Source organism: Eretmochelys imbricata, chromosome 4, assembly GCF_965152235.1.
Source record: "Eretmochelys imbricata isolate rEreImb1 chromosome 4, rEreImb1.hap1, whole genome shotgun sequence".
Taxonomy (NCBI): domain Eukaryota; kingdom Metazoa; phylum Chordata; order Testudines; family Cheloniidae; genus Eretmochelys; species Eretmochelys imbricata.
The window spans coordinates 60,949,983-60,975,495 of NC_135575.1; the positions used below are offsets into that span (position 1 = coordinate 60,949,983).

General features: G+C 36.3%; 1 protein-coding gene across 4 annotated transcripts in view; it reads right to left on the reverse strand.

Annotated features, from left to right (window-relative positions):
- Nucleotides 1-25,513, reverse strand: part of LRBA (LPS responsive beige-like anchor protein) — a 552,094-nt gene that overhangs the window by 360,786 nt on the left and 165,795 nt on the right. For all 4 annotated transcript variants that reach the window (XM_077815359.1, XM_077815362.1, XM_077815360.1 and 1 more), the window contains one exon: nt 10,695-10,759. In XM_077815359.1, coding sequence (XP_077671485.1) covers nt 10,695-10,759 — 65 coding nt within the window. The remainder of the gene's footprint in view (nt 1-10,694; nt 10,760-25,513) is intronic.

Sequence of the window (25,513 nt, forward strand, 5' to 3'; positions counted from 1 at the left end):
CATTTCAATAAGTATTGATACTGGTCATGAGTATCACACGGAGATGGAAGTTAAAAATATTTGTTTGAGGAACATTTTTAGACTGCCAGATTCGCAGTTGTACCTACTACACCTAAACTATTATCTCCCACCAATACTATGTTCAAAAATATTGCCTCTGCCTATTCCCATTTGCATCTGTCCCACAAGCCTCGAGAATCTTCTGGTATGCAGTGTCCATTGGGGCCTCTCCCTCCCCACTCACAGAGTATTTCCAGAGAATATAAAAGAAAGTGCCCCTCAATTCCTTCTCTATTTCAGGAATTCTTGACCTAAGACTGAATAAATGAAGAAAGTACGTAGGGAATGTGAATATGCAGAGGCAACACTCTCAAACAACAAGAGTTATTGGTATGCAACTTCTCATATGTGAGTTATCTCTGTATGTTCCCACTACCAGGAGTTCATACAAGCCATACAACTCCAGAAAGTAGTCTAAGAAGTTCTAGGTGAACACTTAAATGACCAAGTATGTGATTCTGTACTAGAAAGCACTGACCACATTTACAGAGTCAATGGACTTGATCTAAGGAAATGTCAGCCATATACTTTTATACAGAAATGACATCCTCAAACAGACGAGAACAAGAAACTACATGTTAAAACAATAAACACAATTTTATAGGTAACATAATATTACATTTATTGAATTGCATTTGTTACGAAATGATATATTATTAACTAAAAATGTCTAAAGGTAACTTAGGAACAGTCTCAGTTTATCATGACAGTCACCATTGCCATTTTCAGTCTGTTTTAAACTGAGTTTGTCAAGTTAGCCTGATAGAAAGTTTATAAATAATCTATTCAATCCAATTTCTTAATTTTTTGGTTTTCCTAAATCCAGAGTCTAAAACATGCCCTCAGGAAACTGACTACACAACCGCTCTGTACTTCAGTGAATTGTTTTCCAGTGGGCTGAAAGAATATAGTGGGATGCACCACAATTGCACTTTTTATTTTCTTCAGAGAAAGGAATCTAGGCATCAAGTGTTAAAGTTTTGTTTTAGTTTCAAATAGCCTTTTTTTGGCACTGCATATGCAAAGATTTTTTTTTTAAACTCAAAGCAATGTTCATATTGTTTCTAAAACAAGCACAAAAAACTTTATCATGACCTAGTCTTTTCTGTGGTTATTCGCTGACAGGAAGATATTCCCAAGCAGCTGTTTGAGTCTTTAAATGGCTAGGCTAAACTTTTAGAAAGTAAATGTCTCAGCTAGACACCTAAATTGATATTTGTTCATGGAAATAAAAGTAGCATTATTTTCCATAGGTGCTGAGGAGCTACAGCTATCATTAATGTCAAAGGCAGCTGCAAGTCCATAGCATCTCTGCAATTCAAGGAACTTATTTAGGTGCCTAAAATAAGATTTAAGTGTCTACTTTTCAGTACTTAATGTTGAAAATTTTGGCTTTAATTTTTAGTTTCCATTTGATGTAACGGTATTAACATTACTGGAATGCAACATTTAGCTCCAAGAATAGCCTACCACTTTCCAAAAGAAACATCACTGCTTTACCTGTGTCAGCTACATAGACCATTATTAAAGCACCAACTCTCATTCTTTTAACATTAGTTTAACCCCAAGTAGAATATTTTTCATCTCAGAGTGTGAAAATTTACAAACTAAACCAAGAAACCACACAGCAGAGAGATCGTTCAAGTATTTGCATGAGAGCAAAGGTTTTCTGCTAAGCTAAGTCAACAGTAAATTTATCAATAGGAAAACAGATTTTCTTACTAGACACAGCAAGTATATTTAACAGATTTTAAGACCAGAAGGGACCATTGTGATCATCTAGTCTGACCTTCTGCGTAACACAGGCCAAAGAACCTCAACCAGTAATTTCTGCATCAAGCCCATAACTTCTGTTTGAGCTATAGCATATCATTTAGAAGGACATCTAATCAAGTTGAAAGACTTCAACTGCATCCAGGGGCGTGCACAATGGGGGGAAAGCAGTGGTGGACACAGAATAATCAGTGGGGGACACAGAACTCCTCCTGCTCTGCAGCAGGGAGAGCGAGAACGCTCCTCTCCCCTGGAGCTGCAGCAGGGAGAGTGGAATTCCTTCAGCCCAGGGACTGCGGCGGGGAAAGCACTCTCCCTCCTACAGCCCTGGAGCAGGAGGAGTTCTGCAGAGGAGTTTGCTTCTCCTTCCCCCCTGCCAGAGGAGTTCTGCCTTCCGCACTGGTGCCCCCCCCCCCAGCAGTAAAATTTAAATTCCTGTGTGTACCCCGACTGTGCCTCTGTAGCACTTTAGTGAAGACGCTACCATGCCAATGGGCGAGCTTTTCTCTCATCAGCGTAGTTAATCCACCTCCCAAGAGGTGGCAGCTATGTCAATGAGAGAAGCTTTCCCATCGACATAGTGCTGTCTATATGGGAGTTAGGTCAGTATAACTAAGTCACTATGGGGTGTTGATTATTCACACCTCTGAGCAACGTAGTTATACTAATAGAGGTCTATAGTATAAAACTGGCCTTCAGGTGATTCAGAATGCACCACGCCTCTCGGTTACTCCTTCCAATAGTTATTTACACTCAGTTTTTAAAAACTCCGCTCTATTTCTAGTCTGGATTTGTCTAGCTTCAGCACCCACCATTGGATCTCAATATGCCTTTTTCTCCTAGATTAAGGAGTCATCTACTATCAGATCAATTAATCTCTTGGAGTAACTAACCAGACTGACTCTCTCTCTCACCAGAAGGCAAGATTTCTAAACCTCAAACCACTCTTATAGGGTTTTTTCGTTTTGTTTTGTTTTTTAAATATTTACAATTTGTCAACATCTTTTTTGAAGTGTGGACACCAGAACTGGACATAGTTTTCCAGGAATGGTCTCACCAATGCCATCCACAGTAGTAATACAACCACCATGTTCCTACTTGATATTCCCTGCATATACACCTACAAATCTTGTTTTCTCTCTTAGCTACAGTATTGCACTGGTAGCTCACGTCCAACTGGTTGTCTACAGTGACCTGTAAATCCTTTTCAGTGTTACTGCATTCCAGGATACAGTCACTCATCCTATACGTGTGACCTACAATCTTTGTTTCTTGAAGTATGATCTTGTATTTGGCTGTATTAAGAAGGCATGTTAAATGAGTTCATCTTGCCATTGGAAACAGTTGACTCTCTGTAACTGTTATTTACCACTTCACCAAAATGTCCACCATCTGTAAATTTTACCAGTAATAATTTTATGTTTTCTTCCAGATCATTGATAAAGATATTGAATTGTATTGGGCTGAGAGTAAATCCTTTTGGAAACCTACTAGAAACACTGCCACTGGATGATGTTTCCCCACTTACAATTACTTTTTTGAAATATCTGTTAACTAGTTTTTAATTCATTTACTATGAGCTACATTCATTTTACAGAGCTTTTTTTTTTAAAAAAAATCAGAATGTAAAGTGGGACTAAGTCAAATGCCTTACAAAAGTTTATTATATGAATAAAACTTGTAACCTCACCAAAAAAGAGAGTTTGACTAGACCTATTTCCCATACAATCTTTTGTGCCTCTCATACTTAAAGTATTCACAGCTTTTCTTGTCCAAGGAAGTCAGGCCCACTGCTCCTTAGGTTATGGGTCAGGTCCCTTCCTTACAATCGTCATAGGCAGCTACAGCTGTCAGCCAAGAGGCAAGCAGAGTCATAGGACTCTCCCCCTCCAATTCCTGGTCAGAAATAGATCTGTCATAATTACAAAAAATGTGTGTGTAGAACAGTCAACTCACCAGCCAGCATGCCCCTCAGAGCATCTAGCCAACAGCCATTCCAGCTGTAGTGAGCTGCTATTTCTCGTGACCCTCCGGCCATGTCACATTTTAATACCACCCCTTCCTCCTCCTTCGCAACATCTTTGCTTGGCTTCAAGAGCAAAGTGAACTACTTAAAAATGCCAAAGGTATTCTCTGTCAGCTCTCCCATTTTTATTTTTCATGTCACTGAGTGTTCTTGATTCCATATAATATACAAAAATAGCATCGCTCATGAAAAGCTTACATAATCTAAGAAGGAGATTTTCAAAAGCAACTAGGGGATTTAGGGACACATGTTCCATTGATTTTTCTGTGTAATATATGCCCAAGAGGTTTAGGAGCATTTCCAAAAGCCTCCCTTTAAGAGACTAATGCCCTGGGAAATATAGATGGAGGTGGTGTAGAGGATCTTTTTCACTACCATAGTTCTAACAAAGGTTTTCAGTATGTACACTGCAGGAGTGGATTTCTAGGAATGATATGCAACAAGAGGCGGTTCCCTTAGTAAACAGATTTTGAGAGATCATTCTAAGCATAAGAAGTAGCATGAAAAAAATGCATTAAGAGAGGCATAGTAAAAGCACGGGCAGTTTTTTCCCAGCTGTCACAAACATCCCTCCACCTACCCCAAAACCCAAAAGATTAAAAAAAAGTCTAATGATTTTTAAGCCAAACAACACATTTGAGGTTTTTATTTGCCTTACAGTATTGACCTTCTTTGTAAAGCCCTTTGAGATCTAAAGATGAAAACCACTATATGAGAAATAGGCATTGTTATTTAGGGTTTATATTCTCAAGTTTTTCTCTGAAACAATAAGGTTTAGACTATTTTTTTTTAAATGAAAACAGATTCTCAGGTAACATATTGATTCCAATAGTTGAGGCTAAAAAAAACAATGCAAAAATTGGTAAACAAAATCATGAGAGTTGGTAACACTATTCGTTCAATTACTTCCCTTTCCTGAGGGATTTTTCTTTTTAAGTTTGCTTACCCCCATAGCTGCCACTGTGCTTCTTTTTCTTGGTTGCAAGTTTACTGCTAAATTTATTTCAGTGACAGATATTGCACTGACAACCACTGCATGAGATGCTCCTCCAATATGGGAAGTGGAGGGGGACTGAGGCATTATGGACTTCCTACTTTCCTACCATCAGCTGTGCCAAATTCAAGGTCCCAGACAGGCACTTTTCCCTGAAAGATGCTGGCCACACTATTCAGCAAAGCACTTGAGCCTATGCTTAACTTTGAGCAAATGAGAAGTCCCATTCAAGTCAATAGGACTACTCAGGAAGTCAAAATTAAGCACATGCATAAGAGCTCTTCTGGATCAAGGTCAGACTGTTCAGCACAGGATCAAGCTACAGGTGAGGAGATCAAGCCACAAGTGAGCAGGTTAGGCACTTAGATTCTTCTGTGGTCAGGGTGAAAGGTGCCCAGCCATCTGGAGCAGAGCTAGGAATTTCCTTGCTCTGCACATTGCTGCTGACTGCACAGATAATCAGGTACAAGTTCAGGCACTTTCCAAGGTGGGAAAAGCAAAAAATAAAAACAGCAGAACAACAGAGAGTTAGGCACAAGTGGAAAAGCTAGAGATGGAAAGATTTTAGAAGAATATTGCCAACTTCAGATCAACAAATTATTAACTTTAGTCCAAATTCAATGTAAGATCTAACGATGTGATATGCACAGCAACTGTGTGGACATGCATTTCTGATGAGGTATTAGAGGGAGAGGTTTATGAATACTCCAGACTATGCCATATCAGAGAAAGGACCCTATCCCATGAGAGAGGCTCAGCAAACATGAGGGATCTGAGGCTAATGCAAATATTCCTATAATTATATATATACACACATACACACACACACATCAAGGAGATTCTCTTGTCTTTGAGTAGAGGCATAAGTTGTACACTCAGAAGTATTATTTATGTCTTTAATGAGGTCTGTTTGTATACTGTGATACAAGTTTTAATTACTGCTACAAAAAAGTCTTTAGAACCATTCCAATGGAATAAAGACTTTAAGACACACTGTTCACTCAACAGTAAAAGAGCTACAAGTTCCTAAATTCCTAAAGGCAGTAGCTTGAACACAATAGAACCTCATTTTTCTCCATTTAACTAAAAGGAAAACAGCTAAAAAATAGGTGACTTTCAAATCAAATCTTGTTGTCTGATATATATATATATATATATTAGCTATTATTTAAACTAAATTAAAGCATAGTTTGTGAAAGCCAAGCTAAGACTTTGCGCAATAGAGAGAAGATAGGAAATCCACATTCCAGTAAGGAAGACATGATTGTCAGAAGATTTTTTAAAAATGTAAGAACATAAGACATGAGTAGAAACCTTTACATGTTTATTGTCTGGTGTAAATAGCTTCATGTTGTTCTCGTTTATTTTTAAAAAGCAGCTATTACTAGAACGATCTTACATAAAAACAATTAAGAATACTCAACTGACATTCAAAAAAGTGTTTTATGACATCACTTTGATGAGGCCAATGAATGAAAAGCATGTCCCTTCCATCGAAGTTCACGCCTCTGACCAATGCACATTTTTTTAAAAGGCTACTGGCATCCCCAAGCCCACTATCAAGAAGGACGAGTTTTAAAAAGGGTTATGAAAGCTTCAAACTTTTTGAAATACATATATTCCATCATGAGCAAAAAGCTTCTGTCTCTTCATTTAGGTGCAGCATACCTCAGATGTTTTCAATTTACATAAAGATGATGAAACTTAACTCCATACAGAGACAAACAAAATACAATGAACTCAAAGCCACAGTTTGTAAAATGCTCACTTGCGTTGCACATGATTTTTTGCGAGTGTTAAAATATTCACTATTTGGTCTCCAGAGCGCCAAACAAATTCTCTTCTATCCCTCCCTCCAACACACCGTCAAGTTATAATTTTTAAATTTCAACACCTCTCCAGTACTGTTTGGTGTCTATATCTTGATGATTTATTGTGGTTCTAACTCACACTTAACAAAGCAGCCACTACTATGAAAATCTAACTTGTTGACTGTAAAGAAAAAAAATTGCATATTACAAACCTATGATTTAAAATGGAAAGATCTAGTAAGCAGAGACATGTTAACATGGTAGTCTTGATTTTAAAAGAGAAAGACTGGGATGAATCAGATGCAGGTCCCATATTATCAGAATTCCCACAGTTTGGGGTTGGAGGCTGAGATAAAATTGCAGACTGGATAAACTGTTCTAGTCTGGACTTAGTTCTACTATATGATGAATGCGTAATTTCTTCTTCCTAAGCCTTTTCTGGTAAAACTAGCATCAGTGTGGCTGTTATTCTCCATTTCTTCATGAACTATCAATATTAACTATATTTTGCTATCTTTTTTCCACCACACCATTTGCATCTATAGCAACAAATTCTCTAATACCCTTTTTTCCCTTTTGAGCCAACAGACCATTGCAAGTGAAAAGCAATTAAGGAGTTGGACAGTCTACAGCTATACTCTGTTTTCCAATTGATCAGTGTCACAGTAGCTGACTAACCAGTTTCAGGCCCAAGTATTTTAATTTTCACATTAACAAACATGTCTATGAATAGTCCGGGTGTGTGTACATATATCCTTTAGAATAAGATACAGAGTGTTATACGTTGACAATCTGTAAGTACAATGCATCTTGTTGATCTAAGTTAAGATTGTTATGTTAACACATAGGAATAAATACCTTAACAATGTTTGTAAGTTAATGTATGGACTGGAAGAGTAAAGCAATTTACCTCAACTAGTTATTTTTATAATTTTTAATACATAGTATTTTTTTAAAAGGGTTTGATTAATGTAGTTTTAGGTAGACAAACTTTTTTTTTTTTTTTTCTAAATTGAAGTTAAACTGTTTCAGGTCAAACAAAGTGTTTCATTTGAGGAGTTTTATTTAATCTGTTAATTTTTTTAAATAAAATTGAAGTGAATTTTAAATTGAAAATAAAAACATTTCATTTAGTAAACACTGAAACACAATATTAGAATTTAAAATTTTCTTTTTGCCTTGACAAACAGAGCAGATTTGCCACAAATCACAAAATGTTTCTATCAACCTGAATCTGCATATTTTTTGCAAAAAAAAATAATTTATTTGAAATATTTTGTGCAGCTCTAGTGGTCGGCTGATCTTTATTGGGGATGGGGGAGGAGGATAGTCCTTACACATTATTTGAGTGATTAACCTTTTTTGTCTAAGATGCACAGCAAATATCTAGTCTAAAATACTATTTGAAATTAGAGAAAGATCAATAAAATCCCTACTGAGAAGGATCCCTGGGCTCTTTTACAATATAGCCATTAATACTAATTTAAACATTGGAAAAGCTGGTAACTAAAAGCTCCCATTCAGTAACAAAGTTATCACCCTAGATAGATGGAAACAAGATGTGGAATCCTCTCAAATGTAGTGAGCTCTTTCTTGTGCTAATTTTCAGAAAACAAATGTGTGACATAATGACCATGTAAAGCCATATTGTACCTTTTACAACATTTAACAAAGAAACTGCTAAATCTCTCTTTTTTATAAACTAAGGATTGTGTGGAGGGTTCCATGGTTGTGTGTCAATTTCCAGATCAAATTTTCTTAATTTACAAGATAAGTTTTTCCTAACTAACCTCCAACCTTTAGAACTCAACCAGGAATCTAAAATCAAGCTAGGTTCTTTTCCTCAAACACACCCCATCACCAGTAATAAAGGTCTTTTGGCCAAATTCTGTCCTTAGCTATATCTCTGAGACCACAAGGTACTCAAATTATGCTACACCAGTACAGCTGCACAGGTAACTGTCTTCTGTGGAGTTAGGCAGCCCCATAATTGGTCCCATAATTTCTCTATTAAGCTTAACAACCGTGGTCCAGAATCAAAACCTTTATTTATTAAGGTAAAGCTGTTAGGGTTGCTAAAAATAAGGTTGTTGGAAAAATACATACTCTACTTAGAGATGGAAGATTTAGTCTGTAAATGGTAGTGGGAGGAAAGAGGAGTTATAGAATGCAATCATATGTTCTATAATAGTATCATTTTAATGATCATTTTAAAGCCACAAAGAATTAACAAGGCCAATTCAGCAATAACTTTAAAAGATTCTCTGAGTAGGAATTGAGGGAAGACCCACTTAGAGGAGAATACAGGGGACATTTTTAGGAATTTCTTTCCCTCTCCCATGAAAGTTGCATTTCCAGTTTATACAACAGCTCAGTCATTTGAATCAGCCACAGAACAAAGTGACAATGAGACATTTTCTGCTAAACAAAAACACACTTACTGGTCTTCAAAGAATCATTTGTCTCTGAATTGGACATGACTGTTTTGCTAAATCTAAGCCATAAATTATTAACAGAATGTATTTGGGAGGGTCCATCTGTTTACAAGATTTTATAGTTTTTAAAAAGAAAATGGTTGAATTAACACCTTTATAGCAAGAATAGCTTCTGAAAACCTGATTTAAATGAGGTGAGTATCTACTAGGTAAATGCTACTTAGAGCACAGCCTTAGAAATTGATTTGTTAATGACACCCATCCTGCCTAGATGAACCTTACATTGTTGCTTACAGGCGTGAAGGATCTAGATGTTATCTATACTAATAAAACATTAATCAAGGGCCATATTTATAGTAGGCACTCTATAAATCAGGTCAAGGCAGGTCAGAGCTGCATAATAAGAAACAACTACAGGCTAGATCTTAGTACTGTAACTGAACACCCTTGTTACTTTTCTTTGGCCCTTGGGATCAAAACTAGTAGAGTGTTCCTATCCACCTCCGAATGGTGTTTCTCTTGACATAAACCCAAGTAAACTCATTCATCACGACAGTCATTACTTTTGCACATCTTGCGAATCTCCATAAATTTTAAAAGAAAAGTCTTAAATAGCCATTTCCCCCACTCCTAAGAAACTGAAGGATTACTTTCTATTGTACTAGGTTTGACACATCTGATAAATTTCACATGACATACTAAAAGAAAATTTTTTCAGCTGCTTTTCATTCAGTTTGTTTCATCACATCTCAGTATCTGCCCTGCTACTGCAAAGTTCATTTTCTAGTGTGATTGATTCTCATGCTCTTTAGTTACCAAGTAACAGGAATCTTTTTTATTTAAATAAAAAATTGCCTTTGTCACATTGTTCTACAGTTAACTATCTATAAAGCTTTTTAGCGAAAAGTAAATATTGCTCTTGGTCTGCTTTAACAATCAATTCCTAATGAAGGAAATATTGATAATTCTGATGAGTGCCACTGCAAGTCAAAGATCATGCCCCTGTCAACTGCTGTCATTTTCCATAAATCTCAGCAATATTATATAGATATTGATTGAGCATTAAACCTCATTGGTAATATTAAAAGGGGGTTTTTACATATATTTAAAGTAATACATTATATTATGCACTTCTGTCCTACTGTATAATGTACTTGGATTATAAAAGGACTAAGCCCTAAATAAATTAAACAAAAGTTAGTGTTACAATTCTTAGTTAGAACTCGCTCCCCATACACAAAAGAGTAGCTAATAAAAATTATAGCATCAGTGATATGAGCCCACAGAGAGAAGAAGAAAGAAAATCCATAAGACACTGATGAGATAGAATGCTTATTAAAAAATTACAGGAAGAAACTTAAGATTCTGTAAGTTGCCATATTTTAATATTACAACTATCAAGAGTATTAAGGAATGCACAATCATGTTTGTAAAACTCAAAATGATTGATTGAAAGGAGAACTGAACTACTGATTTGCATCATAAACCAGGGAAAAATACTAGTATTTGCAGATCAAAAGTCTCAAACCTCACAATGTGCTGAAAGCTACGATCAGGGAGCCATCAAATACTCTGACATAAAACACAAAAGTTACCTTCCTTCGTTGACAAGTTCAATAAATGCTAGGCCTGCATTCTTCTGTATTGAGTTCTGCCACTCCTGTAAAGTAAAAGAAAGAAGCGGAAGCACTTAGTTTTATAAAAATAGGTGAAAAAACAACGTACATATTCTAAGCAGAATTATCAGACTATAATTATTTGAGGAGAAAGCCATGGCATCAAGTCAAAGTAAGCTAAGAAATCCCTGAAAAAAACATGGACTATTACATATTTCTTTTGACTCCAGTTTATCTGCCTATTAACATCATGTGATGTCACAATCTAATTTCGAACGGGTCTCCTAATTCCTCTAGTTCACTGATGCACTAGTATCTGCTTCAACGAATTTTGGTAATGTAGCGTATGTGTTGGTCACACTTCTTTCAGTTTCATTTTTAAGCCCTATCATTTCAAATACACTATGATTTTCCTTATTGTCCAAAGGATTACTTTACCTACATATTGGTTATATACTGGCAACACTGATGCCATCTTCTCGCAAAGACATAACACCACGCCCGCTCTTCTAAAATCAGTCCTATATTTTCATGTTATCAAGTATTAGATCATGGAGACCTGTTATCCTTCCAGATTTCTGTACATATTAACATTTTTCTAAGGGCACGGCTAAACCAGAGAATTTGTAGCGGCCCTGTAAACCATCTAATGTAGCCACTTTAAGCTGATTGGAGAGAGCTCTCCCATTGGCTTAGCTACTCCAGCCCCCACAATTGGCAGAAGCTATGTTGGCGGGAGAAGCTCTCCCACCAACATAGCGCAGCGCATATCAGTGCTTATGTCAGCATAACTTATGTCACTCAGGGGGGTGATTTATTGTCTCTCTCTCACACACGCACACACAGCGACATAAATTATGCCAACATAAGCTGTTGTGTAGACATAGCCTAAGTATGCAGCAGTGGCAGGAATGTTATATACTATATATTCACATTATGTTTAATGGGGCCCTAATGTGTAATAGCACACCTCCCAATACGCATTGTTTTCCCATGAAAGCGCCACACAGCCCAGTAACTCATTTGCTAATTCATGCTCCTATTCATGGAACTCATAAGAGTTCATCTCCCCTGCAATAACTTAAGCCCCTTTCTTGACAATGCCCTATAAAGGAACCATTCTTCAATGGCAGAGGGATGGCCAGATCTCATGTGTCTTTTCCATATCTAACTTCCATGCTTTTTTGCAGTTTGGTCTGGTTAGAATTTTATGTCCACAATGTTCTTAAAAATCACACTCATCACTCACTTCAGCACTGTCATCATTGTCCTTTTAATCTCATCAGCACACACATGACAGACAGAAAATGTAAAAATGAAAAGGTTTCTTGAAAGCAATGGCATATTTCAAAGCACAGAACTTTTTTTCTGATCTTGAGTCAGCAGGTGAAAAAGTCACATTCCTTCTCAGTTTCATTTATTAAAACAGCATGTATAATTTTAAATTCTCTCTCACAATCATTGTCACAAAGATTAGATCACACAACAAAATCAATAGCACAGTATTGTTTCTTTGTGCCTCCAATCCCAAGCAAGATAAAATTCAAGATTTTTTAAAATTCAAGCTATCAAAGAAAGGGAAGACATGGGAAATCTGAACTCTCATAGTTCTGATTCCTCAAGGTCTTAGGTGCTTTTACATATTGTATTAACATACTATAGTTTTGAAGAGCTCAGGGATAAAGCTATCTTTAGTGAAATGAGTGAGATTAGCATATATTATTTCTCATGAGATGCAATGAATTTTTACGACCATAGCTCAGTACCTTACATCCATTATCAAGCAATTTTAATTATAATCTTACCAATTAAGCCTCTACTTACTCACTGTATTTGAATTTTTTTTTGCTCTACCTTGCTATGCACTAGCTTTCATTGTTATCACGTAAATCCTGCTGATGTTGCTCCTGTCCTACTTCCCCTAGCCCTCCCTACTATCTTATTACCCTCACCACATTGTTTTAAAATACTTTGTAAGCATCTTGAGATAAGCATTACTCCTCTTTATTAGGAAACACCTAGCACACTTTTGGGTGCTGTTAATATTATCAACAAAAACCCCACAATAATGAATAAATACACAAAAGCTTTTTTCATCTTAAATCAAGCTGTAAATATTTAACATTGTATAACAAAGATAATGTAGTATATAGGGTTCTCCACAAACTTTACAGAAGCTCAGGAAAAGTAAATTAAAGAATTATTTTTCTGTTTATGACATTGTCCATCTGTTTCTTCATGCTAACAATGGCTTTCTTCTTGAACAGCACTGCAATGCTTTAAAACTTAATTGGTGAAGATGGAAGTTGCCAAAAGTGAAGAGAAAGTGCATTTATCATGATATCTTTCAGCATTTTTCTCCACATCAGAAACAATTATCAAAGGAGGCGTTAGTCTAAACAATTTCATAAACCACAGCTGAACACGCCCTAAAGCGAGCTTTAATAGTTGAAAGAGACGCTTAATGGTCATCGTCTTTCATGATCAATTCAATATTTCACCACAGCATATACACCCTCTACAACAATTATATTCACTATGCATCCTGCATTGTTATCGCAAGATCTTAGTTATTCATCTCCCAAAGGTACTGATGAAAAACATGTTAAAAGGCTCAAACTCAACCACTAATGCAACTAAATAACTACACAACACATTCAAGCACTTTGAAAAGGAAGGACTATAAGAACAGATCAACAAAGTCAATAATTTCATACTTGTTCTAAGCTCTACTTAATTGACTGTCATTTCCTGTGGCTATAAATGTTTACTCTCTAGCAGACATAAGCTACTTCTAATGCTCTTGGTCAGTGTACAATGTACAGTGAAGCAAAAAAGAACAGAAGCATTAAACACCATCATAAGCATTGGCTCCAATGAAAATATTAATAAGCATTTGCAAGAGCCCATGGGTCTGAAATTATATTTTATTCAAATGCTCTAATGAGGGAATTTCTGACCTTATAATTAATATTTCACCAGCCTTTTAAATGGGAGATGTAAGCACTTTGAAAAGTATACTAAAAGTGATCTAAATACACTGTGGTTTTTTTTAAAATACTATTGCTTTTCTTGAAATGCTGTTTTATGACTTCTTTGAACAATATCAGTTTCATTAACGATATAGATTCTGGTACACCTCCCGCAGCAACATTACAGAAGGGGAACTATTTCTCTCACAATGTGAACAACATCATCAGCTGTTAGATAAAGCAGCAAGTTGTATTTACACTAAAAATGTTTTAAAATATATACCTAAAATTAATTCAAAACTAGCAGTGCAGAGTCAAGCAAGCTTGACAGCACAGCAGAAGCATATAAAGGCGTACTGCTCTTTGAATTATTTTGTTCTCACTAAAGTACTGTTTAAGGGTCAAGACTGAGTTTATTCTCAGCACTTTCTTCTTAGCATTAGTCTTCAAAACGAAGAACAAAGGTATAGGGTGAAATCCTGGCCCTATTTCATCCATAGTGTTTGTGAGGAAACAATGCACAAATTGATGAAAAAGTTCTTGTAACAACTTGATTAAAATAACCCTGGAAAGTGGGGGGGGGGGCGCACGGGGGAGAGAATCTTAGAAGCAGAAACAAAGAAAAAAAGAGGAAGAAAGTGGAAAACAGTATTTCAGTAACTTTAAAAATAACATTACTACAAGACACTTACACAATTGGAATTTAATTTAATGTCTATGACATTATAAAGCTTCCCATTTTAATAAAAAAGGCGAATTCATAAATCAAAATTCAGAGTATTTAATAGCAAGACATACATAAATGAGTAACTCATGCAATATAACAAAAGGGGCTTGCAAATTTAAGAGTACCACTCTATACCTCTCAGTTGACATAAATGAACTTGCTAAATAAGTTCTCATACAGAACTAAATGGAGTAATGAATTTATAATTTCTTTGCCAATTTACTATTAGTCTCAAATTAAATATACTGCACTAACTAAAAGGTGGCTAACTTCATATTTTCATCTCATGATTTAATCAGGTACTTAGAATATGACCAATCTAATAATAAACACATATTGATAGTATCATACATTACACGCAGAAGCAGATTTATTGAAGCCACAAACATATAACTAAGAATATGTGACCCAATGACAATCAAAATTTTATATATATCACTGCAATTTTTGGTTCAGCTAGTGGGAAGGGCTCCAAAACACTTTCTTTCACACCCTCTTTTCTGGATCTGATTCTAGCCAACATATCATGCTCATGAATCCTATCCAGAGAAGAGCATAAGAAAGAAAATGTTTTGGTGCCCTTCCCACTAGTCATACCAAAAATTGCAATGATGTTTACGTCAGAAAGCATGCTTGTCCTGAACGCTATCATATAACACAAGAAGCACATATGGGTGGAGCCTAGTGTTAGCCTTGACCAAGTAACGTGTTAAAATACAAGTTGTCCTGCCAACACAAGGGTTTTTAAATGTGTTTGCTCATGCTTTCAAAAATTATCCTATTTAGATAAGGCCTATCCTAGCTTCTCTTCCAACCTCACCAATTCAAGTTACTGGTGGAAGTAATTGCCAGAATCCCCCTATGTCACCATTTCTTTGTTCAAGAGTCCAGTGCTTCAAATAAAGGACCTCAGTTTGTGTAAGACATTGAAATTAACAACTTCACCCTGCATAGTACATCAGCTCCTGGCCAAAAACTTCCTGACCCTGTGGGTACCATATGCTGGCCTCTAGTCTATGGGTATGTGTACACTGCAATTAGCCACACCTGGCCTGTTCCACCTGACTCAGGCTAACTGAGATGTAAACATTCAACTGAGATGTAAACATGTAAACTGAGATGTAAACTGTCTAACTGAGATGTAAACATTCAACCTTGGGAACCTGAGCTCTGAGACCCTCCCCCATCATGGGGTCCATTCCCTTTGCCAATCCCACCAAAGCTCCCATCTGGTGAACAAGAGAGGCCTTTAAACATCTGTACAAACCTTTTCTTTCAAAGGTACACCAGTAGCCATTTGATAGCATCAATACCATTGTAAAGGAAATGAATACTCTTCAACACTTAAATTTCCGTACTTTCAGTAAGCACAATAAAAGGATGTCTAGGAAAAAGGAGAATTCAGAAAAATGTCTCAGACTAGCAGTATCCAACGTTTTTGGCCTGATGGCTGAAATATTTTTTTAAATGGTCAATACTCAAAAGCAGATTCTCTGCTCCCCTTTGCCACTCAGGCAGTAAAACAATTAGAAGCCACCCATAAGCCCGTGGCATGGGGATATGTGTGGCATGGGGTGCCGTGTAGCAGACAGAGTTGGCATTGCTATGTCCTACACTGCCTTCTCTGCAGCTCATGATGTAGCGTGCATGCCAAGGGTGAGGTGGAAGTAGCTGCACTGTGGTGCCCTTAGGTTATCCCCAGCTGTTGTGTGGTCCCTAGAGAACCTTTGCTAGCCCTTAGGCTGCTGAAATCTAAACTAGGACTGAGGCAGAGAATCAGGGAAATACAACTAGTTGCTGGTTCTCAACTTCTCTTCTTTCACCTTTCTGAGGCTCCCAAGCAGTTGTGTAGAGAGGGGAGCCATTCTTTGCAAAGTGCTCCCCTAGGCTCAGATACAGACAGCCACGCTCCATTCTGCTTTCCTTGGGGCTTCAGCAGACTGGCAACAGAGCAAGCACAACTACTCTCCTGCTCCCTCTTCCAAGTGTATTCTTGATATTGACTGAAAAGCGAGGCATGGCAGCAGTTCATCTGTGTAAATTTTCCCATATATAAGTATGAAATTGAACCAAAACTTCATTCACTATACTGGAGAGTCAATAAGAAGTGTGATCATATATTTGTGTGTGTGTGTGTGTGTGTGTTTATACACACACACACATATACATACATATATATACACACACACATATTTATATAAAATATACATATGTATGTATATGTGTGTGTGTATACACATATATACACACACACACACACTTTTTTTTTACTAGACATCTCTCTTTAATCTGGTAACTTCATCACTGACGAAGTACAAGGAATCTCCTTTATGATAGTGATGAAACAGTTTAAAAATATTAAATATTACTTGAAACAGGGACAAAGAACATGTATACGTAGCCAAAATTAAAATTAATGCCAAAATTCTTATCTTCACACTTTCAGGAAGCAGTTATTCCAAGTACATTTCAAATAAGAAGCCCAACATATAACAAGCTATAACACATACTATTAATTGTATCAAAATTCTGTATATCTAATTAAACAATATAATTACTAAGCAAACGTGTATATCTTCAGCCAGACATCCATAGATCGGTAGGTAGGTAGATATAGATAGATACTGATTTATTTTAAATTTGCAAAATGCTTTACCAATAGCTTTTGGATAATTCCTCCCCTCCCCCATCAGTTTTAAGTTATATGAATATCTCCACTGCTCCATATTCGTATTTTTAAAGCATTTTCCAGTGTGTTTGAAATTTAAATCCAGAAGTGAGAAAAAAAGGTGGCAAATCAGTAGATACTTCATCCTTTGCTGTATAACTTATGGGAAGTTTTAATCATTTATTTCAATAACGAAAAAAGTGAGAAGGATGACTTCAACCCTGACAAATGTGAATGAACCACCAAGGAACAGGGTGAGAAAATGTGTTAACATATGGCTAAGATACATATTATACACTAGACTAAAGGTCAGATCTGCACAAAAAACTTGCTCATGGAGAGATACAGTAATCTTTAAGTGCCTAAAGTAAACTATCAAGAACTTTTCAACAGTGTTTGCACTTGATGTCAGCACTCTCTCAGCACTACATCCACTACAAGCTTTGGTAAACTTGGCAATAAAGAACATAGAGTGAAAAGTAGCAGACTATCTTAGCTGATTCTTCATAGCGTATAAGAGAAAACTATATAGTAAACTGAACAATCGTCAACCAACACAAACCTATGTACAGTCCAAGTACAGCAAATTGTTTTGACACATGTAGCTGCAACTCCACCAAGGGTGAAATCCTGGCCTCACTGAAGTCATTGGGATTTGAGACCAGGATTTCATCCTGATTTAAGCCAAATAAAGCTGAAGAGGGAAACCCTATTTAGACTTTCCACACTAAAAGTAAACGTATCTACTGGTGTAAGTAGATGTTAAGCACTATAAAAGAACTGCAAAGCTACAAAAGTATGTGATGTCTTTCAAAACAAAAGTACTGAAGAAATAAATCTTCAGATTCACTGACTTTGTGTAGATAATGCATAGATATATGATAGATATAGATAGATCATAGATATATGATAAGAAAAATGTCTATTATTGACAAACTATCAAAAAAGGAATTAGACAACATAGAACTAGATCTGAATTTTGACAATTACACAATACAAAGTACCTTGCAAGAAATATTTACTGCTGTTCCAAGCATGTAGAAAGTTGATGAATTGTTAAAAGAAATTTGACCAAAAAATTTCAATAGTTTTTTTTTAATTTAAAGATTTACTCATTATGATATTATTCCATACTAAACAATGGCCCCTTTATGTCAGCCTTAACTTCGCGTCAATCTAGCCGAGTCAAGTTCTCTCACTAATCAGTAAAGAGGATTTGATTTCAACAAGGGTGATAAAAGTTGCTCTAACCCTACCCAGCTACAAGCTCTCAACAGATGATCATCATTAAGCCTCTATCAAGGGTCCACGTAATGAAGCTCTACAAATGTGTCCTATTAGTACATAGTCCGTCTGTTTGGCAACTCCAGTCTTCAAGAGAAATGGCAGCTGTTGCCCTCCAAGGTCTGAAGTCAAGTCTTTAGGGAATCTGAAAGCCCAACTGGAAAAAGCAAGGCCTGTTCATTAGAGACTGCTCCAGGGGAAACTTGCAGGGCTGCCATTAGAACTATATAAAAGAGCTAATTATTTTTATAAAAGACTTTAAAACTATCAAATGCACTCAGATACAATAAAAAGTATTTATTGCTTGCATTCCATTAAAAATACCTTTTTTTTTTTTGTTTTTAACAAAAAGCAAAGCAGCTAGTGACAGTGTACAACTAAAGCTTTTGTATTAAGCAATTTTAATAAGGTGGCAGAAAAGGGAATATGTCACTGGGTACAAAATTATGTAAAACATATAGATGAAATCAGAATTTTTAAAATATTTGGATTTGGTATGAAATTCACTTGATTCCATTAAGTACATTTGAAATAATAACATCCAAAGACATACGTGTGTGTGTGTGTGTGTGTGTGTTTGCGTGCGTGTGCGCGCGCATACTTCCCTGAAAAATGCAAGAACTGAAAAAAAAATTAAGGTACTGAGAACTGACTTGACTAACATTCTTCTCAATTCTGCTGATTTTTTAAACCAATAGCAATACGAGTAGTTGGAAATGTCAAGGATGTGTCCAAAAATATATCAACACATCAGTTTTAAAAACTGTATTTGGCCCAATGAGTATCACATTAACACTGAGCAAAGGACACAGAAAAGAGGAGGAAAAAAATGTTAAAACCATAATGAAACACTTGTGGAAGAGTTGGAACACAGTTTATCTTAAGAAAGCAGCTATCCTTGTCCCATCTCATTTTCTGTGCATTTTTGACAAGTAGATATATTTTATTTACATTAGAAAGGTATTTTTTAACATTTTAAATCATGCTATGGAATCAATGTTTCGTGTACTGAAATATTTTGCCAGCTGTATACCCTGATAACACTGTATGTATTGAATTCTAAAAAGGTAAAAACAGATCACTACTACAGAATATTTATTACATAGTAACAAATCTTTTAAAAGTGTTATATGAAATTCATTAGTGTTCCTTAATCAATTCCTGGATCAACATGCACATTAGCTTCTGACAGCCTAATTCAAAAAAGCAATTACAACCCCAGTCCTTATGTAAAAAGACGACAGAAAGCAACTATGTTAAACCAGTTAAAGAGAATGAAAATGTAAAGAAAACAGATTAAGAATGATTTATATCAATGCCTAGTGCTGAAGTTAATTACAACTAACCCAATAAAATAGTGCCTTTATTATTGTACAGCAAGTAATAGCCTTAGACACAGAAAACAGAACTCTTTCTGCTGACTTTTGCATGCTCAATTCCACAGCACACTACATTAAGAATTAAACAAGTAGTAAATAAGCCATACAGAAACAGCAGTTTTTAACTAAAAGCAGAAGACTCCCCTGCTGTTTAACCATTTGGGGTATTCCATTGTGAACAGTGCTTCCTACAAACTGGCATTATGTTATGTGGTAAATGCCTAAGATTACCTTATAATGAGAATTTAATTTCAATACCTAAAATTAGAGTTCAACTCATAAGCTTTTATAGATTCTGAAAACAAACTTCATGCATTTAAAAGTGTGTTAACCTGCTTACTGAAGTACTAGATTTCATCCTGCAAAACAATACACATCAGTTATACTATAAGAATTTTAAAGAGTAACAGGTAATTGACTTTTTCCTTGCTTTGCACAAATTTGACCTGACAGACACTTACTACGTTAAATATTTACACACACACACAGTGGTGACATTAATTTCATACCTCCACAAGATCTTACAATAGGTTGAGCCAGTGTAATCTGTGGTGGTGCACAATATTTCTAAGAAGAGATCTTGGAATAGGAAATGAATTAACTTTTACCACCAGAATGTTCGTATAAAATTACCAAAAAAGGCAACCATGTAATACAAGGCTGCTGCTCATTCAGCAGGGTCTGGTGACAATCACTATAGCTCCAGGTCTGTGTCACCAGAACTCTCTGATAAAATCCTCTATATTACAGCAATTTTAAAATCTGATTTTAAAAGTTGAAATATTTATACAAAAGGCGTTTGTAGTTTAACTTATATACATTACTCTAAATCATTACTTGAGAAGTGTCATTACATCCATAAAAATAAGACCACATTGAGAAGTGACAGACTAGTACTTAGCACAGAACAATCCCTCTGCCGTCCAGAGCCAGCAACAGACTATAGATTTGAATAAAACTGAATCCATGGATCACTGGTTTTAGATCCATTGCCTGTGAGGGAAGAGGCAGTGGGCAAGCTACCTGGTCTTTCTCCCTTTCTCTCTAGTTAGCTGTTGCCATGACTCCTCAGGCAATGTCATCAGGGGGTCAGGATTGAGTTCAACTAGCAGCAAAGCTTCCCTACTGCAGAGTTTCCTCCCCAGGTTATTTCTTCACTGGCTATTGTTAATGCTGAGAGAGGAGGCAGGAGCATGAGAAGAAGAATAGCTAGGATATTAGCTAAACCTTGTTGTAATCCTCAATATCAGTGCAGGACTCCAGGTGTCAAACAGTTCTACGCTAGATAAAGGTGCAACGTAATTAAAGGAAAAAATTAGGGCAGGAAAAGTAGTTAGGAAAACCAATGAGGAAAAAGGACAGATTGAGTGAACATCCCAGGAAAGAAAAAAGAAAAGGTTCTATAGAAAGAAGTTGTGGGTGAAACATAGTAAATGTACAATTTTTAATTTTTTAGAAATGGAAGCAAATCCAGGGCTGGCTAAATTATGTTAAAACAATTTCTGCTTGTTGATCTCAGTGTTCATTTGCTGGGCAGCCAATTTTAATTTTTGAGATTTTGTAACATTAGTCCAGTCTTCCTTGCAAATGGCAGATTATTAATTACAAGGCTTGGCAAACCATAACACACTTATAGCTGTACAGTTGCATTGGTGGTGACAGACTGATATCGCCCAGAACAACTTCCAGAGACAACAGAGCAGCAGCAATTGTCCTGCCCAATGTTAAATAAGGTTTAACTAAGTAAGGCAGAATTCAAGACAGTAACTGGTGAATAGCTTAAAAATCATAAAAGTTCTTCCTTATTACCCCTTCCCTACCCCTCAAATTTTTGTCTTGATATAAATCCTTATCAACAAATTCATAAAAAAAACATGCACAAGACTGGCTGGAACACATTCATATCTGTCACCAGGTATCAGTACTACCAATACATTTGAATTAATAGCTCTTTAGGACTTACCGGTATGCAACCCTTCCCTGGATCACTACCCTCACTGTCTCCAGCCCTCCCTCTTTCTTTTGTCTTTCAATCTACAGAATTGCAATAAAGGAATTTAAACAACACAACCAAACAAGAAAAAGTTGTACAATTAACATGAGATTTGCCACCATCACACTGTGGATTCTGCCTGTGTGTTCTATTCCTTTCCCCTATCCTTTGTCTGTCTTATCTATTTATACTAAGCTCTTCCATGCAACAACTGTCTCTTATTCCATGTTTGTATGTTTCCTAGCACAACAGAGCCCCATTCTCGGTTAGCTTCTACACACTGCCACAGTAAACATGATAAATAATCATGCTGGGCTGCACTAGCAAGCAAGACTCTCCTAGACTTATCTGGTACAGAGTTTAAGAAAACAAAAATGTCCCTTACATACGAGGAGAAAAATATAAGCAATTCCCTACATAAAAACAAAGGGCCCTGGAGGAAGTAAAACTGATTTCCCCCTCCCTAATTTTGTATCATTTTTATGAACAGTGGGGATCTAATATGTGACACAGATGCACCCCAGTTTCCTACTTGTGGCAGCACCATTTGTGAAATATAAGATTATGCTGCTTTCTTGAAGGATCTCAAAGCATTTTATGAAGATTAATTAACCTCACACACATTCCTTGGGTGGGTTAGATGGTATCCCGATTTCACAGATATGAAAACTGAGGTACGGAGGGTTTGAGTGGCATGACCAAGAGTTAAACAGCAAGTCTGATTTAACCACTAGACCAGTGCTTTTTCTAGCATAACGTTCAGGTTGGAGACCATTTTCCATCCAATCTTGATTTTTTTTTTAACAACTGTATTGAAAACATCAAGAATTAATGTGGTCAGATAACATGCAAGAAAAATTGCTCTTTTAATCAGTGTAAAACCAGAGACAAGTGTTTCCATACTCTGGACTTTTCATAATCTTGGATTTGTCCCTTCACTACCCTCTCTCTTTCTCCATAGTCTCAAATTTAACAGACTAGCTGTAAAACAGCAGGGTGTCAAATTAAAGCACACTTTATTTTCAGAGGTCTCCACACTTATAGGCTGACTTCCTCTCAGGAAGAGTTCCATTTCACTGCATAGCCCAATCAGCAGGGAGCTCACAGAATTAAGTGCCAGTTGATATTACTTTGTTTTACATTTACCACCCATGAGAATATTGTTCAAAGTTCTAGTTAGAAAGCCAGCATGATATCATCCTTCTGACTAGACTGCCAAGCCACAGGGTGTGCTCTCACTGCACAAAATTCACCTTAAATGGTGGTGTTTTTTTAAGTCCTAGTGTGCTGGTGAAGCAACAGGATGCCTTTTACTTCAGAGAAGTCTTGCTTCTATAGCTAAATTATGATCCCCTAGTTCTGAACATCTGCAGCAATGTACTTTCATTTCAAATTAAGCTGTTTTTCCCCAAGCTTCTCATTTATATAAGAGTCTACTTTCCTCCTTAAACATATAAAAATATATTGATTCATGAATCATATGTACAGAGCAGCACAATTTTACATTTTATGGGCTATAATTTCAAGTTGAATAGACATTTTAAGGTAAGTCAAAACCTAAACAAGCTTTTGGACTTCTGACTCTATTCATGTGATTTTCAATTAATAATACTTTTCTTCTCTCTTAAATGAACCTACCATACCTAGAAAGCCTAAAACTGAAATAAGTAAACTGTATTTAATAAGGATCATAACTAAATAAAAACTCAAATCATACTCACTATGTTCACTCAAAAATGTACTGTAGGGAACAAGTGTGCTTTGGTAAGGTGACCTCATAAAAGTCTCATCCATCTCTAATTTGTATGACAAATTATTTCAAGCAGGGGATTTTTTTTGGTACTGTACTTGAGACATTCTAGATATATAATCCATATTTCAAAAGCACCATTCAATCCTTAAAGCATACAGTCTCTTTTGCAGAAACAAAGCTTCAAATATAAAAACTCATTCCAAAACAAAAGTGGAGCACTGGCATTACTGTGCATGCTGGTTAAAATTGCATTTGCTACAGCTACATGTGTATCTCCATTTTATCCATTTTTGATACAGTTTAACTACATAATCATGTATGACCTGAAAAATAAAATACAATTATATCTAAAAATGTATCTCCTTGTAATACGGTTGGTTTTTTTTTTAATAAAACTGTGCCGTTAATTACTTTTCAGCCAGCAGCAGTTTTCCTAATGTACAATTCATGTAAGCAGACCACAAAATTAACAAAGGTGACCTGTGTGCGCCAGCAAGTTTTCCTCATTACCATCACAGTTATTCTGTCCCACGCTGCAAAGAATGGTTTAGTAAATACATTTCATATATACAACACTAATAGATATGTCAAATACATATATATGGCTACAGTTGGAGAAATATGTATGCTAGTATATTGCATTAAAGACTGAATGCTTATATGTAATTTAAGGTAGATTTTTCAGGTATTCTTATTGAATTTTTAAAAGTAGTTTCGTAAGTTACTGAATGATGAAAAAAATTCCATTGTGGAATGATTTGCTTAAAATCTGAAATGCCCTATCCCACTATTCACCTTATCAGAACATCATGACTGAGCCCCCTCTCCTGCACATTTTAGGAAGCCCACATGAGAGAGGCTCTTTACTGTTAACATTTGAAGCTGTATGGCTTTTACCTTAAAAAAGATAGATAGCAAATAAAGCACGGAACTCTGCCTCTTCCACTGCACACCTGCTCTATTTTTTCAGTTTATAACTGTACCCAGAGTGGCCTTCCTTAGCTGAGCACAATCACCCGCCACCACCTCAATGCAAAATGCACAGTGTGATTTTTGGTACATCGTAACTAGGTCAAATTTCAACGAGTTTTCATTAGTAAGCCAGTTCTCTCCTCACTGAGGACTATTTCCTTGTCAATTTTAAACTTTCTACCCCAAAGTCATTTAAGCAACAAAAAGTATGAAAAATATTACAAATATTTTTCCTTCATTTTCATATTCTAACACAGTTTTTGTTCATCTTAAAACTTTAATTCGTATACATTCCCTATTTGGGGAGAGAGTAAGCCTGGAAAATTTCACCCTACAGATAATAGTTATGGAAAGATATAATCAACAACAAACAGAATGGTGGAATGACAACATTCATTCAACTTTCACTGCAGCGGTCACTACCAGGCATAATGTTACTGCCACATAGTCAATGCATCACTAAGTCAAGAACTAGGCAATTACCATTCATGAAGTATTGGCAGATCAACCTCAGCACATTTTAACCTATTTCCACAGCTTGTGTAATAGCAAGGGTTAAACTATACGCCTTCATTGATTTCTGACCAAAATGCCACGGGCTCTACATAGAAAGTCAAAACTGTGTTTGCTAAACTTCTACTGAAAAGGTGACTGCACATCCAGTGCATGAGCTACAAGTTATGTCCATCCATATTAGGTGCCTATATACCTTTATACACTAAATAGAGTTGAATATAAGGGAGCTAAAATGTTGAAAAACTATAATGTTTTAAGTGCATTGTTTGATGGCCACACTGATAGTAAACAACTCCATATTTTCCTCAAACCACCCACTCCGCAAGCTCCTGAAAAAAGAGAGTGACTAGAAAGTGAACAGATCCTGGCTCTGGTCAGACCGAAGTGAGAGAGAGCCTAACTGTTCTACAGCTGAGGGCCCTCCATGGAAAATGCCCTGACAGAAACCCCTTCATTTAAACTGGGAAGGGCAACTCTATTTCAAGCATCTCCACTGAGCCCAACTGCAGAAGTATATCACCATGAGAAAGGTGG